Source organism: Lagopus leucura, unplaced genomic scaffold, assembly GCF_019238085.1.
Source record: "Lagopus leucura isolate 7727_CA_CO unplaced genomic scaffold, USGS_WTPT01 Super-Scaffold_100052, whole genome shotgun sequence".
Taxonomy (NCBI): Eukaryota; Metazoa; Chordata; class Aves; order Galliformes; family Phasianidae; genus Lagopus; species Lagopus leucura.
The window spans coordinates 180,173-197,070 of record NW_024962298.1 but is presented as its reverse complement, the minus strand read 5'-3'; the positions used below and the strand labels follow the sequence as shown (position 1 = coordinate 197,070).

The 16,898-nt window shown below is 51.4% G+C and overlaps 2 protein-coding genes across 2 annotated transcripts; one reads left to right on the top strand and one right to left on the bottom strand.

Annotated features, from left to right (window-relative positions):
• The first annotated feature begins 1,113 nt into the window (after nt 1–1,113).
• Nucleotides 1,114–7,616, top strand: DUOXA2 (dual oxidase maturation factor 2). The gene is made up of 7 exons (XM_042885794.1): nt 1,114–1,192; nt 2,481–2,738; nt 2,878–2,935; nt 5,605–5,739; nt 5,933–6,146; nt 6,668–6,882; nt 7,325–7,616. The coding sequence occupies exons 2-7, from the start codon at nt 2,592–2,594 to the stop codon at nt 7,522–7,524; spliced, it is 969 nt and encodes a 322-aa protein (XP_042741728.1). The 5' UTR covers nt 1,114–1,192; nt 2,481–2,591; the 3' UTR covers nt 7,525–7,616.
• Nucleotides 7,617–9,461: 1,845 nt separating this feature from the next.
• Nucleotides 9,462–14,996, bottom strand: LOC122187884 (dual oxidase maturation factor 1-like). The gene is given in 8 exon segments (XM_042885761.1): nt 9,462–10,445; nt 11,083–11,297; nt 11,979–12,192; nt 12,329–12,463; nt 13,147–13,204; nt 14,017–14,170; nt 14,613–14,930; nt 14,932–14,996. Coding segments are annotated over 8 exon segments (1,371 nt in total). The 3' UTR covers nt 9,462–10,233.
• Between the last annotated feature and the right edge of the window lie 1,902 nt (nt 14,997–16,898).

The window sequence follows — 16,898 nt, the reverse complement described above, 5'->3', positions numbered from 1 at the left end:
CTGGAAAGCCACCGCCGCGCCGCCCCGCCCGAGCCACGCTGCCCGCCGGGGAGCCCCGGTGCGGCCCCGACCCTTCTCGAGCTCCGAGGAGTCGGCGCTCCCCGCGCGGCTGTGTGGGTCCCGGCTAGGTGAGCGTGAGGAGGAAAGGGCGAATTGCCGTCCTAAATTCAGTTCTTCCTTATCTCGTTTTGACCCTCTTCCGAAGGTGGCAAAATAAAGAATGTCTCCACCCCCGAGCTGCAGCGCTAATTGCTCGATGTCCGAGGGTGAAGGATGGCCCTCGGAAGTTTGAGTGGGAAATACCGATTTGCAGCCCTCAGCAGCCCGATCTAGGATTGCTGCTGTCTGCCGCGAGGTTTGGGCTGGACTTCCAGCCTGACACGTTCTATGGCAGGAAAATGTGATTTCTGTCCCTGGAAAGTGCTAAGGTTTCAACATCCTGCCTCCCTAGCTCTTCTCCCTTGCCAGTACAGAATATTTTAAAAACAGATAAACGTGTTTTCTAAATGTCAATTTCTTCTGAATGACTGAACTCTTCCTTGAGGACGTCTTTCGACTTCTTGCCTCTGTACACGGACAGAGGAAATGATGGGGGCTCTGGGGCTGCATGCATGCTTCTGCATTGGAGGATGCTTTCCAAAGTGCAGCAGCTTCTGTTTCTTCTGCCCTGAGCTGCAGGTCCCAGTTTTCCACTTTCAAGCTGTGAAAATGTCAAGGAATTGGTCTCCTGTGCAGGGATTCAAGCAGGAATTGAGGTTGGGCTGGCAGCAATAGAAAGCACTGTTTCACTGGGAACTCCCCCAAAAACTACTCTTACAAGCGTAGAGGAAATGCAGGAATCCTTTGATACTGCTTGAAGGTTAAAAATGGATTAAAATGGAAACATTTTTCATGTTACTGGAGTTTTAGTTCTTACTTGCTGCTTGTAGTCTGATCATTTTAATTTGCAAAGGGTTGCGTTTTGGTGGATGCGGTCAGGGAAAGCATTCCTTTCTTCCAGACACCTTTTGGGGTCAGGTCAAAGACAGTGGGGAAAGTGACATTCAAGCAATCAAGATTTGACTAAATTAGTCTAAATGAGTTGTTTATTCCTGTTCTTACAGTCTCTTGGACCGTCTGTGGGCACTTTGCTGCAACCCTGCGACTGGACTTGAACCTAATATTGAACTCAGTTACAGCTCCTCCTTGTCAGGTAATCCTAGTGCAGTGGTGCTGCAAGGCTGGCCATCTCTGTGCTTAGCTGTCCAGGGAAATATGTTGGAATAGTTACAGCTAAACAACACAAGCTGAGCTTTATAAGTGTGCTTGATGGCTCTGTTACGCTGGAACTGAGCGTCCGGATGAGAGCTGGAGCGGTCGTGAGGCAAGCAATCTCCCTGCAAAACCAAGTGTCTGTTAAATTGCTTGCAGTAATGGTCTCTGTTTCTTGACAGAGAGGAAACAAAGTGTTGCTTTTATGGATTAAGAAGTGAATTCAGCTTGCCCCAAGAAATTGATTTAAGATCTTTACTGTAATTTCCTTCCACTTCTGGGGATTTGAGACTCACACTTCAGTGGCTGAATTGCTTTGAGTTGGATCTTACCTAGAAATGTGGTAATTATTGTTTTCAGAAAATAAGAAAAAAATCAACTCTCCCATGCAAGGACAGGATGAAATTATATTTGATCATAAGTCATATTAGCTCTGGCATTCCCTGACTTCTGAAGAATTCCCGGGGTAGTTACATACAGAGATGATATTAAATAAGGGAAATGAAGGGACGAAGCATGTAATCGGTTTTGTAGAAAAGATCTAATCCAGAAATGGGGGAAGTTCTGTAATTGCTAGGACTGAAGCGTTAATGGGAGTCGAAAGTAATCAATGGGAATCGCACAGATCCTCTGCTCTTGGTCTCATGTAGCTCAGTCTGCTACACCCTGAGGTTCCTGATACTTACATGCTCCAGAGCCTTGTGTTCTTGGACCCATAGCCCAGGAGCATACTTTGCAGTTCCTGGGAAAAGCCTCTGAGGAGAGGGGGTGGAAATGGAGGTGGTGGTTTGCTCTGCTTGGTGTTTGGTGCTGGGATAATTCTGTTTCTGTGAAGTCAACATTCTCGGTGAATCCTCATCATTTTGGAGGAAGGCTGCACATGCCAGTGCAGAGGAGCGGTGCCTGCTGGCTTGCAGGCTTCCTAGAAGGGCACATAGCAAAGCTGAACGTCCTGGCTGCATCATCTGGAGGGAAAGACCCAGCTCTGCCTGGGGAGAAGCTGCTCAGCAGGTTTCTGGGCTTGGGCTGCTCCCCACAGACAGCAGTTGTGGTTCCTCACACTGCCACAAACCCCTTGGGCTGGCTAAGCGCTGAGCCAGGCACCTCCTCTCCACCGCTGAGGGCTTTGGGTGCTCCTCTGCCAGGCAGTATTTCACTGGGCTTATTTCCTCGCAATGTCACACTTCCTTGTCCCTCCGGAACAAGGAATTGAGGCCACCCTTCTGCAGCTGGTGCTTCTGGAACTGAGCTGGAACTGGTGACGACAGACTGGAGAAGCCAACGAGGCAGCCTGGGCCTGTGCTGCGACCACCTCTCTCCCCATCTCCTGGAGGTGCAGAATGACTCTCTTTGATGGCGTCTACCCCTTCTACCCGCAGCAGAGGAAGAGCTTTGTGTTCGATGTCAGCACCATCATTGTGGTTATCGTCTTCCTGACGCTGGCTTCCACCTTCCTGCTCATCATCCCGGGCATCCGTGGACGGGCGGTGCGTGATCCTTCTCCCAGGGATAAGCATCCATTCTCCGTGTTCTGGATGCCAGGGTGACCCCGGCTGGCTCAGGGTGAGGCAGGAGGAAAGCCTGGGGCTGTTCTCTGTGCCTGACATCCCATCTCTTTCCACACAGAGACTGTACTGGATGGTCCGTGTTCTCTTCAGCTTGATGGTGGGAGTAGTGATTGTTGGTAAGTGCTGCAGCCCCTCCAAGGGCAGTTCTGAGAGTAAGATTTGGCCCTGGGGCAGGGTCTGGGTCCAGTATGAGTGATGGCTTGGCAGGAGCTGGTTCCCCTACCCCTGCTATGCAAAACAGCAATGCAGCTCTCAGGTGGGCTCCCTTACCATTTGAACCATATTATCATAAAATCATTATGGTTGGAAAAATCACTAGGCTCATCTAGTCCAACCATCAACCCATCCCCACCATGCCCTCTAACCATGTCACATCTTCATGGTTCCTGAACACTTCCAGGGATGGTGACTCCACCACCTCCCTGGACAGCATGTTCAGTGCAGTACCACTCTTTCAGAGAAGAAATTTTTCCCAGTATCCAACCTGAACCTCCCCTGGTGCAATGTGAGACCATCAGCTCTCATTCCATCACTGTTACCTGGGAGAAGAGGCTGACCAACACTTCACCACAACCTCCTTTCAGGGAGTTGTGGGGAGCGATATGGTCTCCCCTGAGCCATCCCAGCTCCCTCAGCTGCTCCCGATAACACTTGTGCTCCAAAGCCTTCACAACTCCGGGGTTGAGGGTCCCAACACTGAGCACAGCACTGGAGGTGCAGCCTCACCAGTGCTGGCTATAGGGGGATGATCGCCCTCCTGCTCCTGCTGGCTGCACTATTTCTGACGCAAGCCAGAATGCTGTTGACCTTCTTGGCCACCTGGGCACACTGCTGGCTCATGTTCAGCTGTGGGTCAAACAACAGCCTCAGATCTTTTCCTCTGCACGGCTTGCCAGTCACTTTGCCCCAAGCCTGTAGCAATGCCTGGGGTCATTATGGCCAAACACAGGACCCAACCTTTGGTCTTGTAGCTCATTCAATTGGCCTCAGCCCATGGATGCAGCCTGTCCAGATCCCTCTGTAGGGCCTGCCTGCACCTAGGCAGATCTACAATTTCTCCCAGCTTGGTGTCATCTGCAAACTTACTGAGGGTACACTCAGTCCCCTCACCCAGGTCACTAATAAAGATATTAAACAAGGCTGACCCCGATACTGATCCCAACACAAGGGCTGTGAGCACTTGACGTGCCCATGTGCACTTCTGAGTATTTGCCTGTTCTAATGGCACTGAGGAGCCCCACGTTTCTCCAGCTGCACAGCCCAATGCCAAGGGAGCATGGATAAGGAGCTTGGACAGCAGCCAGACAAATTTAGAGCCTTGCAGTGATGGAGAGAGAGTAAAACAAAACAAAATACAGTCAGCATGGAAGTAGGGGGTAGAGACTTTCCAAGGCGGGAGATGAAGGAGAGAATTTGATTGGGCAGAGAGCAGGAAATCTACTGAAATTAATGGGACTAATACTTGGAAACAGCAAGGTCCAGACTGTGGGCGTCTCAAATTTGGACAGAGCTGCAGGGTGTATGAGTAGCAGCTGCAGGGAGAGGAGGGAAGATGATGGGCGGGGAGAGCAACCAGTCCTGACCCTAAGTCAAGGAAACTCTCCAGAAGCCCTCCAAGGGAAGGTTTTAAAGGCCAGGGCAGATAACAAACAAAAAGCCACTTGGAGCAAGATGGTGAGGCGCAACCTAAATGACGAGCACTAGGTCAACTCAAGGATAGAAGTACATAGCCAAACTGTGAGTGGCCACAGCACTCTGCTGCCTGACACATGGCTTGCAGGGCCTGGTCTGACTGCAGTGGTCACCCTCTGCTCAGAAATATCCAGGCACTGGGTGATGCTACCAGAAGTGCCAGGCTGCAGCTGATGGAGGGGTGGGGACAGCAGCTTGCTCCACAGCCTGAGCCAGTTCAGCCTTTGCTCAGCCCTGGAGAACCATCCAGCACTGCTCTCTGGACAAGGATGCAGCCAAGTGCTGCTTGGATAAGCAAGAGGAATTGATTGTTTTAAAGCCAGCGTCAGGATTTCTGTCCAGAGGCAGAAGGGCACACAGTGCTGCAGCCAGGAAATGTCCCCATGAAGCTGCCGCCGGATCAGTGCTCTCACAAGTTGACCCAGCTTACCTTCAGGCAGATTTGAAAGGTCTTGTTCAGCCTGAGGTTCAGTCCTCACCTTTAATTTCAGCTCACATAATTGCCAGAAAATTGAGTCCACCACAAAGTAAAAGTGTTTCAGAAAAGAAACTTTTTTTTCATAAAAACATATAGCAGAAAGGATTCCAATTCTTCCTTCTCTCCCACTGACCATCCTGCTCCACCATTTCTATTTGACAAAAAATCCAGTGAATTTTTATTATTCACTAACTGTGATCAGCTGCTTAACAGGGAGCTTAATAATGGCAATGAAACTCACCCTGCTGCTGAAGCTGAGGAATGGGCTCATTTCTGAGCCTGGTCCCCCGGGGCCGCGGTGCTTGCCATGGTGGGGAGCGCGTGGGGAAGCGCCGAAGCAGATGGCTGGAATGGATTCAGGCTGTGGGGATCGGAGCTCCCCGCCTGCGGGACCAAGGGGGTGGATGCTGAGCAAGAGGAGGAGAAGAGCTGTGCCAGGGCGTGGGGCTGGTTGTGGCACGTCTTTGTGGCTGAGTCATCTCTCCTGCCCTTCTTACATTCCCTGGCGGTGTCGCAGTGGGAATGCAGCAGCTCGTGCTTGCCCCGGGTCCACCCTGAGCTCAGTAAAGCCCTGGAGCAACCCCTCTTTAACCCTAATCAAACTTTCTCTGGCAGTTGTCCAGTTCACGGGGGACTGGGAGAGCGGCTGGGTGACAGCCAACACCTCCTACAAATCCTTCAGCCTCGCCGTGGTGAACGCAGACATCGGGCTGCATGTCGGCCTGGCAGGCGTGAACATCACACTGGTGGGTGAGTGCCATGTCCCTTTCTCTTCAGCCCCAGCTCTGCAGAGACCATGGCTATAGGGGGTCTCCAAGAGCTTTTTTGATGGCCTTGTTTTTACTGGAGGCTTCTGGACAGCCTTTTGTCGTCAAGATGCTCCTGGCTGTCAGTGCCCATTCTATTGGGACGCAGCAGGACCTTAGTCCTCTTCCTCTGGCAGGAAACCCAGTGAATCAGGTCAACGAGACCATCAACTACAACGAGCACTTTGCCTGGAGCTTCGATGCAGACTACGACCACAGCTACAGCGAAGGCCTGGAGAAGGGGCTGCCCAGCCCCATCCTCTACGTGGCGGAGAAGTTCACCACACACAGCCCCTGCAACGTGCACAGGCAGTACCGCATCTCCAGCCACTACGCATCGGCCAGTCTCTGGTGAGGCCTTGGATTGAGGTGGTGAGTGGTGGGTGGCGATTGCAAGTTGCTATAAGGAGAGCCATGTGTGTGGAGGGGGCTCTCTGAGGTCCGCTTTCAGACCGCTGGCCCTGTGCAAGGAGCAAGAGCTCCTGGACCACAGCTGAAGGCTTCCCTTGTAACCTGGCTCCTGAGGCAAGTTCAGAGCTACTTCAAACAGCTTGAATCTACTTCTACAGGTGTCTCGGTCCCATGTGCTGCTCTCTGTGGTCTGCCCTGCACCACACTTAGGTGGGCAGGGCGCTGAGATGGTGTAGATGTGCAGTCTGTGCTTTTGCTTTCTGGACATAGCAGTATGAGCGTTGCACATCTCTCTGCTTAGCCTGGGAGACCAGGGATCACTCCAGCCTGCCCACAGTTTCTTAACCTCATGCAGTGCAACCAAGAGCCCAGATCTCTCTTCCCACCTGGAAATCCTCATGTAGAGCATCCTAGTCAGTGGCACTTGCACATCTTGTCCATTGGTCTTCTCTTGTCTCTAGGGTGGCCTTTTGCACTTGGCTCATCTCCAACATGCTCTTCTCCATGCCTGTCCTAGTCTACGGAGGGTACATGATCCTGATCACAGGGGCCTTCATGATCTTCTCACTGCTCTCCTTCTCCACTGTGAGGAACTCCCTGGTGTGCCCAATCCAGTTTGGGACCACATCCCTGCAGATAGGCTATGGGGGATCTTTCTGGCTCACACTAGCAGTTGGTAAGTACATCAAGCTACTTTAGGTCCACCGCTATGACCCCTGGGTGTGCAAGAGCCCCAGGGCTTTCTCTTCACCACTGGAGGTGAGGAGCTTGGGACTGCAGCCCTGTTTAGGCTTACCCTGTGTCTTGACACAGCGGCTCCCAGCAGAGATACAGAGAAGGCTGGCAGAACTGGGAGAAGCATCACTGTCTTTAGGGTGATGAGAGATTTTTAGCTCCTGAGTTGCAGCAGAAGAATTGGGGATCAATTGGCTGAGTTTTGAGACCTGTTCTTGGATTTTATGGTGGTCGACACAGCAGCTGAAACCACCTCATAGAGTAGAAGGCCATCTTCTGTAAGAGAGGGTGTCCCTTGGTTCGAGGCCATTGGAGTATGGATATGGGGTGGGAAATGTGCTGACATTTACAGGATTGCTCACGGAGAGCATGTTGTTTTCCAGGCTTGCTCTGTTTTGTGGCTGGGATCACTGTTGTTGCACTGCACTACTTCAACTCTGACCTACTGAAAACTTTCTTTGATCTCCATGTGGACAAAGCAGAGGACTATCGAGAGATGACTGAAGTGTATGTCAACCTTCGGTTCATGAACAGTACTCTGTCTCCTCCTCAACCCTCCAAACTTACCCCTGATGACATCTAGAAGAAAAGTTTTCCTACTCCTTACCTGAAGGCGGGCCTAAGAACACAGAGCACAGACCCTTCCTGATGTCTCTTGAGACTCATCTATCCATCTAGGGGACTTTGAAGAGTGCATAAGTCCACGTTAGGATGAGGACTTGCTCAGAACTGCCTTTGCCATCCCTGATTGTCCTCTCTAGGACAAGGACAGCTTTGCAGTGAGCCAGCAGGCTGCAGGCAGTATAGCTCAGACCTCCAGCAACCTGAGCTGCACGCTCACCTGGCTGAGGAGTAACCCCCACTCCTGCTCTATGCCCTGCCACAGCTTGGTGCAGGGGGTTTCTGATGGCCAGTTCCCATACCAGTGGGTGAGATTTCCCATAGTGATTTCTCTTTGAGGATGCTCACTACTCCAATAGCCAGCAATCAAACACGCTCAGTCTTTCTTTTCCCAAGCACTGATGTCTAGTGTAGACCTTCAGATGTTCCTAGGAAAGCCAGGCACAGACCCAAACTCCCTCAGGCTGGATGCTGTGTGAGCCAGAGTATAAAAGATGGCTACAGAATTAAAGATTAAGTAAATATACTGAGGAGCTTGCCAGGGGGAATGTGGTGATGTGATTATTTTCACTTTCAGACTTGGGTTTTATTCGATAAGAATTGTAGCCTAACACGGGCCAAAAAGATGTCATGGGAAAGATGGGAGAGAGAAGAGTGCAATTACACCCATTCTCTTGGATGGGCTCTATTCAAGTGGAGCACACTTGGGCTGGCTGTGCTTATGTCAAAATGCAGCCTTGAGTCCCACCAGTGGCATCCTTCCATGGGGTGGCTGCCCTGACGGAGGCACCCCCAGAAAGGATCAGATTCAGCATGAATAAATGATGCCTTTGAGAAACTTTGGGGTTGTGTGGCCCCTGGGCTGTACTGCTGCAGGTCCTGCCTCTTCCACCCATTGCTGAACCCGGTTTCCCGGCTGAGCCAAGATGCTGTTGGACAATGAGACACAAAGTAATTGCCAGCAAAGCCTTGGCTCTCAGCCCAGTCTTTCTGATCCCATGCTACACAGACCTGGCCTGTTGGACACAGGGAATCTGGCCAGACAGCCTGTGCCAGTAAACTGAGCAAGCACCACAAAATGTGCCTGGGGCTCTGCAAGGATCACGGTCCTCATGCCCAAAGGCACACAGTGCCCTGGGACATGCGGCCACCACACCACTTGGCAGGCACCAGAGCTGCCCACTGACCTGCTGCCAGGATGGGCTGCAAATGGGGACACAGCGGGAAAGGCAGAGACTTATGAGGGCTGAATTTTCGTTCAATGGACAGAAAGCTTCTGTTTCACCTTGGATCTTTAGGCTGAAGCGTCTCCTAGTAGCTGCCATAGGGCATCTACTTCCTAGCTGAAGTTTTGAAAACTCAGGGAGTTCCATTCTGACATATTTCTAAATGCCTTAAGGTCCTTGTTGAAGTGCTTTCCGTCTGGAGAGGGATGGGACGAGTTACCATGCCTGAACACCCCTTCCCTGAGGGCACTGCACAATGGTCTTCCCTCTGCTGGTCTGGGGATTCTCTCATCAAGACCTCCTCCTGTCCAGGGCCACTCCAACCTTCCCATATCCTGGTTGATTATTTGCTTGGGGATTCTCTGATACTCACCGTTTGCCCCTACTGCCTCGAGCTAATTAGCCACTGTCAGATGTCCTGTGAGGCCACAACAACGCTGTCACTTCTTCCCTTTCCTATGATCATCATGTCAAAGGATCAGCATATCCCCAGCCTGTCAGCACTCAGAGGGATTCTTTTAATGACACGCAAGAGAAAGATCAGGTCCAGCTTTCTTTATTGAGACAGAAGAGACAGTAAGTGAGTACAAAACAGAAAAATGTTGTTGCAAAGCCTGCACAGATTTAAAGGGATGCAAACCTGAAATACACACCCTGCATGACCAAGGTACCTGCTAGCCACCAGCAGCCAGGAGGAGTTGGCTGCATCCACTGTGGGTCTGTAGGATTACATATTTGCATGCTCCGTAACAAGTGGGCAGCTAAGCAGCATGAAACCAGGTACTTCTAGGTACTGTCCTCCTGCAAACTGTTTACAGACAGTGATGGGGGAACCGGGGCATGCACTTCCATCCCCTCTTCCTCCTCTCCTTCCCACCCACCAAAACATTTTATCTTCCTTTCAGAAGGCCACAAGAGTCTTGGTAAGTCACATTTTGTGATCTTCAACTGATGTTTTTGCCTTTGACATCTGGTATGTATCCTTGACATCCCGGGAGCCTCCAAGGTTTAGTATCTCTGATATCTGGGAGGTCTCTAGGGTTTGGTATCTCTGACATGCAAGAATTCTGCAAGACTTGGTGCCTCCAAGGTTTGGTACTTCCAACATTGAAGAGATCTCCAAGGTTTGGTACAACCAACATCCCGCTAATACGTGGGATTCCTTGCCAATCCATCCTTCACTCCAGACCAAGAGCAGGTGCTGAATACAGGATACTTTAGTGCCCACAGCTCTGCTTTTTTCTCTACCTGTTGTTGGGAAGAGCATTGTTGGGCAGAGTGGGCTTCTGGCAGACCTTTTGGGGTAAGTGTGCTACTGAGGGTGTAGGGGTTGCTTCTCCTTTGGTTCATACTTATGTGTTTATTATATATATTTGATTTCTCTCCAGTTTCTTTTGGTTTAGCTTCCACATCAAGGAGATCTCCAAGACCATGTTGCTTTTGCCTCACAGGTTGGTGGCTGTCACCTCACAGAGCTCACCCAAGGACACCATCAGTATGTCCTGCTCAGAGGAGCTGGACTCGGCTGGCAGGTGGGACTTGTCCCACCCATCTACTTCTCTCTTTCCCTCGTCCAGGTTGAAAACAAGCTTCAGTTTCTGCGGGCGCACAGAGTTGAGAACAATCACACCCAGCCCCAGCAGCAGGCAGAACAGCCCTGAAACACACAGCATGGAGAGATGCATTGTCCCCAAATGCACTCCAGGCCCATCCAGCGACAGACCTAGGGATGGGGACCAGAGGGGATAGAAGCCAGTGGGATATGGCATCACATGGGAGGTCAAGGGAAGGGATTATTTCTGTTTCCAGTTTCCTACAGCAGCTCTACAACTGGGCTCTCCAGTACAAAAAGAAGTTAATAAGCTGCGGCAGAGGGCTAGACCGTTAGGTCTAAAGCCCACCATGTATGGGGAATGGTTGGAGGAGGTAGGTTTGTTTAGCCAGGAAAGGAGAAGCCTTCAGGGGGACCTAATTGCCACCTTCTGCCAATGAGTGGAATAGCCGTGGGACATCCCTGAGGGGCGGAAAGGACCATTCATGGTCCTGAAAGGCAAAGGGTTGATGCATGGGTACATCAACTAGAAGCCTGAACAAGGCCCTGGACAACCTGATGAGGCTTTGACATTAATACTGCTGCATGAGAGATCCCAGAAAGTCCTTCCAAACCAAGACTCTCCCTGATTTTATGACTCAAGACACAAATGATTTTGGTCACTCATATGAGAGCAGATGAAGTACCGCTGAGGTATTATTGCTGCAGGAATGGAGACCAAAAGCCCCAGCTAAGCACTCACCTGTTGTTAATGTCAGCCAAAAAGATCTGCCGTAATCTGTTTTCAGGGAGGCTGGCCCAAACTGGATGGGACACTTTGGGATGTTCCTCACCGTGACGAAGAAGAGCAGTGAGAAAAGCATCAGCACGGCAGTGAGCAGGAGCATGTAGCTGCCATAAAGGAGGACGGTCATGGAGAAGAGCAGGGTAGAAATGAGCCAGGTGCATAAGGCCATCCTACGAAAGGATCACAAAACTGAGCTGAAAGCCCTGTACATGGGCGTGTCAGTTCCTGCGGTGGTGAAGAGGGCTCTTCATACCTGGGGACATTCAGCACTGAACTACTTGAGACTCTGATATGTTTACTCTGCACAGGGGGCTCAAGTGGAGACCTGCAGAGGGCCCCTTTCAAATTGTACCTTTCTCTGGCCCTGTAGTCCTTCATAACTGGCCAGCCCCAGGTGTTTCATATCTATTCAAAAGGAAAAGGGCAGCCAAGGAGACTTCTGTTGGAAGAATCACACCATGAGCCCTGCCCGCGTCTGATTCAGCAGCTGCAGTGAGCACAGCTCTCAGCCTTGCCCGGAGCACAGTGCTTGGGTTTAGCTTACCGGGGAGGCAAGTCTAAGAAATTGTTCTGAATCCAAGAACAATAAGGCAGAATCACTTGAAATCAACGTCCTTGCCTTGAGATAACCAGTTCTCAATGACAGGGAGGTTTGGGCACAGCCTGTTATTTTTCTCGATCATGAAGAAGGAGACAAGGGCTGGGCCTGGCTGCTGACACACCTGTAAGGAATGCCAAACCACTCTTCTCTGCAGCATCTTTCCCACGACCTCTGAGACATGTGGAGATGCTCTCAGACCTTTCTACCTACAGCTGAGCAGAAGCAGAACTTACCCCTTGTTCCGCCTTACCACAGCGTAATGGATGCGTAGCGGCTGGAGATGTGGTACTGCCTGTGCACGTTGCAGGGGCTGTGTGTGGTGAACTTCTCCGCCACGTAGAGGATGGGGCTGGGCAGCCCCTTCTCCAGGCCTTCGCTGTAGCTGTGGTCGTAGTCTGCATCGAAGCTCCAGGCAAAGTGCTCGTTGTAGTTGATGGTCTCGTTGACCTGATTCACTGGGTTTCCTGCCAGAGGAAGAGGACTAAGGTCTTCTCCCAGCCTTGGAGGCAACTCCAAGAGTTCCCAGTATGTATGCCCACTACCTGGGTGGACAGTGGCCAAACTTGTGTCCGATTTCTTTGTGTTGTGATACACACTCACCCACCAGTGTGATGTTCACTCCTGCCAGGCCGATGTGCAGCCCAATATCCGCATTCACCACGGCACAGCTGAAGGATTTGTAGGAGGTGTTGACTGTCACCCAGCCGCTCTCCCAGTCCCTGGTGAACTGTATGGCTGTAAAGATAATGGGTTAACTATGTCCTGGTGAGCAGACCTCTTAGGGACAATGTATGCTGGAAGGACATACTGTGAGTGTCACCAAACAACATTCCAAAGGCAAGGCCTGGTTTATAAGCAGGATTTTGAGCAGAGAAGCATGGTCCATGCATGTACCTCCCCCAGCACCTACCTACTTCCACGGGAGCCCCATTTGGGATTGTTTCTCCCCATGCTCAGCTCAGTTCCCAGTCCTAGAGGCAATGGGGCTTGTGAACACCATCCAGGCACTGATCTTCTTCTAAGTACAGCCAGTTTGTCTGGGTCTCCTGGCAGATAGGAAACCAGTAGGGGTCCACCAACTTTTGGAGAGGAGGTTTCTGAGTGTCTGTGCTTCCTATCATTGCTAATCCAAGAAGCCTTCAGACATAAGATTTGAATTTCAGGTAGTTCTGTGTGGAGCCAAGAGTTGGAATAGATGACCCTTGTGGGTCCCTTCCACCCTGGGATATTCTATGGTTGTCTTGCTGGGCTCAGATCCTGGGCACTGAAGTGGGTTGATCTTCCCTGTGAGCTCATCTTGCAAGATGGACTCAGCTGTTCTGTTCATCCTCCCACCTTGCTCCTCCTTGCTCTCCTTGTCTGTCCTTGCCCTCCTTATCCCCACCTGTCTCTGAACACACTGAGACCCCCGTACTCACTGAGGACCACTGCTCCAATGAAGAGGCTTGTCACCACCCGCAGGAGCCAGAAGAGCCGCTGCAAGTGGAAAGCAGAGTTGGGGATACACTCAGATTTTGTGACATGGAGCTCAGCTTTGATTAAGTCCCACCAGAAATAGACCCCTCTCTCACTTGGGGAGCAACCCCATGGGCTCCACAGGTGAGTAGGACAGGGGAAGGACCCATGGCTTGGGCATCCCTTCCATGTCATGGGCAGCATGGAGGCTGAGCAAGAAGGTCAGATCATCCCATTTGGGAAAACCGTGCCCATCCCCTTTCCGGGAAAGATATAGACACTCCCTTTAATAGTCCTGAGTTGAAGTTTCCACACTTATCCAAGCCTTATGTGCTTCCATGTGTTGGAAGCTGGCCACAGCTGGAGACAAAAGCAGTTTGGAGGTTTGCTGGGTGGGAAATGCCTTTCCAGCAGGCTCCTGGCAAGCACAGGTGATGGTGTAGGGCTAGGTAAGTTTGCCAGGCATCCCCAGGGGGCTCAGTAAGTGGTGCTGAGGCATGCACACTGCACACCCTCAGTTTTTTTGGAGATTCAGGAAGGTGGAGCAAGCCCTTTGTGCCTCACCCAGTGAAATCATTCAGGCTAATCTAGCTAGGAGCTTGCCAAGCTCAGATCTGAGCCGATTGTAAATTTGGGGTGGTGAAGTCTGGCCTCTCCAGCATGGGAGCTGAGCTTGAGCTCATCGCTGTATCTGAGATCCCTCAGACCCAGACATCAGCAGGTTCCTGCCCCATAGGCACATTAGCTCCCCAGGCCTGCCATAAATGCAGGGAAGGAGGTGGCACTCAGGCTCTACCCAACACAGGGCTGAGTTCCCCTAGCCCTCCACTTACCCCTTTGCCCCGGATGCCTGGCAGGATGATGATGGAAGTGACCAGTGCGGAGAGGAAGACGGAGGCAATGATGGCCCAGGTGGTGTCGAAGGGGAAGAAAGCGTTGGTGCCAGGGTAGAAGGGGAAGGAGCCATCCCATAGAGTCATCCTGTTGCTTCAGGGGTAGAAATCAGCACTGAGAGCCTCCAGAAGCACACCACTGATGGATACGTCATCTGCTCATACCTCCTCTGACCCAGTCTGCCCACAGAACCATCTCCTGCTCCTGTCCCAGGGTGTTGGGCACCACCACCAGTGCACATCTCCAGGGAGGGTGGAGGTTCTATGGCTTGTGCCAGTCCTGAATGGCCATCCCTCCCTCTTTGGCTCTGTACAGGGGCAAACACCTCAATCCCTCTCTATGAGCATGACCACCATGAGCTGAAAGGCCGTTGGGAGCCCTCCCTTCTCCCCAGAGAACATCCAGACTGCAGGGATCTCTGTTACAACGCCTGGATACGCCCTCAGCTTTGATTTGGCCAAGATGCTGCCCAACAACACCCCTATCCGTGAGACACCAGTCAAGCAGAAACCCCCGCACCCCATGCAGTGCCTACCTCTGCTGTGGCCAATGCCGGAGCACCCACTGATCCTCTGGGCCAGCGGCTGCTCTGAGCTGCTGCCTTCACCTTCCCACGCTGCCTCTGGGGCTGTGGGCAAGAAGCCAGCCTGGCATGTTTCTTCCCGAATTTGTATGCTGCGTCCCGCCTCCTCCAACACTGCTGCCAAACCCCAGGACGGGCAGGATGCAAGGAGCGAAGGGATGGCGTGGCATTTTGTGGAGCTGCAGAAGTGAGCAGTCCTGAGGGGCTTTGCCTTTTTTTCCTCCGTTTTTCCCATTAAAAATCCAGCTTTTTTTTTTTTTTTTTTTTTGTATGGCAAGAAGACACCAGGGCCGCCAAGCTCCTTGGGAAAGCAGCAAAGGCTTTCAAAGCCCCCATAAATGCCACTGTCCCCATAAAATACATTATCCAGCAGTGCATCCTGGCTGGGGATGGCTACCACCGCTGACCATGCACCAGACTCCATCTCCAGGGGAATTTTCCCAGTAAGGTCCCATCCAAACCTTCGGTTACTAGGCAAGGTGACAGTGACACAAAAGTTGGACAGGGGATCAGCAGAGCCCAGAAGATCTCCAGTAGGGATTTATGCCCATCCCCTTGGTGCAGTTAATGTCCAGGAGTCTCTCTACCCCATTGGTTGTCTCCATTGTCCCTCAGTGCTGTTCTTGAGCATAGATACTTCATCTGGCATCAAGCTAGGGCGCTGTTAAGGTGGAGACAACCAAAGTCTCCCCACCCAACATCCTGTCATTGGAAGAGGTCTGGGTGGCAGAGGGAAAGACTTCCCATTGTCCAACCCATGTGAAACCCTAATGAGATTTTTCCATCACAGGGTGCCCACCAGATGAGAAAAGATGCATCTCATCTGCTACAGGGCACAAAAGTTGATGGGGATCCAAAGATGGGGGAAAAGACCTGACATCTCAGCACGTGAGACCTGTAGAACAAGTTTGACTGAGAGGACAGAGCACAGCATGACTTCTCTCCCCTCCCTGTGACTGCTGCCTGGCTCAGGTCCTGACTGGCCTCCATCCTCAGCAGATTCATCCTAGCACTGTCCAGTAGCCTGGTTTGGGGAACAGAGCGATCACACCTCCAACTAGCATCACCCTACAGGTCATATCCCTGCCCACCCACTTCCTGCAGAGTAATCCTGAAGACACAGGGAGCAGCTCTGACCAAACACCCACCTCTTCCACCCCTCCCAGCTCCCGCCAGGTGCACCTACTGCCTGGCCTTACTGGGTTGGGTACTGTCATTGACCAGGGAGAGGAGAAGTACCTCAAATAAATACATCGCTCTTAAGGCTTCGCGTTCTCTATCTCTCTGATTACATTCCACATTCAGAAGTCTGATAAACTAGGCTCATTTCCTACTGGCCCCATGAGCTGGGGATGCCCAGTATGTATACAGTAAAGCAAGCCAGCTTGGGTTGCTCCATTGTTCATCTTAGTGCAAAACTCTGGAAGCAAGAGCACGATCCTGTGCAGGGCCAGAAGCAGAGCAGGTACAAATGCTCAGATGCACGTCCTTGCCCTGGAAAAAGTCAACCACTGCACCAAGATCTTCCTGAGCAATTATTTTGCTCTGAGAAGCACCAAGCATGAATTGAGGAAAGTGTCAAGGTTAGCAAGTTGGGTGAGGGATGGGGTCAGGAGAAGGCTGTCAGCAAGTGGGATTGCCATAGGGTGCAGCCATCCTCCTAGTGAGAACTGACACAGGAGGGACTTTAACTACGCTGTCAGGAATACTTCATCCAGTAATTGTGTTGAGTATCCAGCATTCTGCTCCTTCCAAGAGCCATCAAAACACTGTAGGAGAGGAACGGGTCACCAATGGAACCTCCAGAGGTGTGTGTCAGAAAGTCCATCGTGCTTGGGGCTGCCTGATCATCACAAGGCCCAGCCCCATTCAGGCTCTCAGCATGTGCTCTTGGAGCTCCAGATCACAGAAACCTGGTTACTTTCCTTAATACCTCCATCCTTACCCAGAGAATCTATGTCTTACCCCATGGGAACTGCAAACAGTACTCATATTGAGTAAGGCGTTGCCTTGAAGTACATTTTACTGTCTCAGCTTGGAGAATCCCTTCCAGGGGTTCAGTCTGATGTCAGAAGAGGGAGTTGACCCTTCTCAAGCTTTTCTAGGTCTTGTTAATGATGTACAGCATGATAATTAGCATTTTCATCCCAGGCTGCAATTTAGAGATAAGCTTTCTCTCTTAATCCCTGTTTTCAGAAGCCTGATTAAAGCAATACCCGTTTTTTCCATAGACGTCCT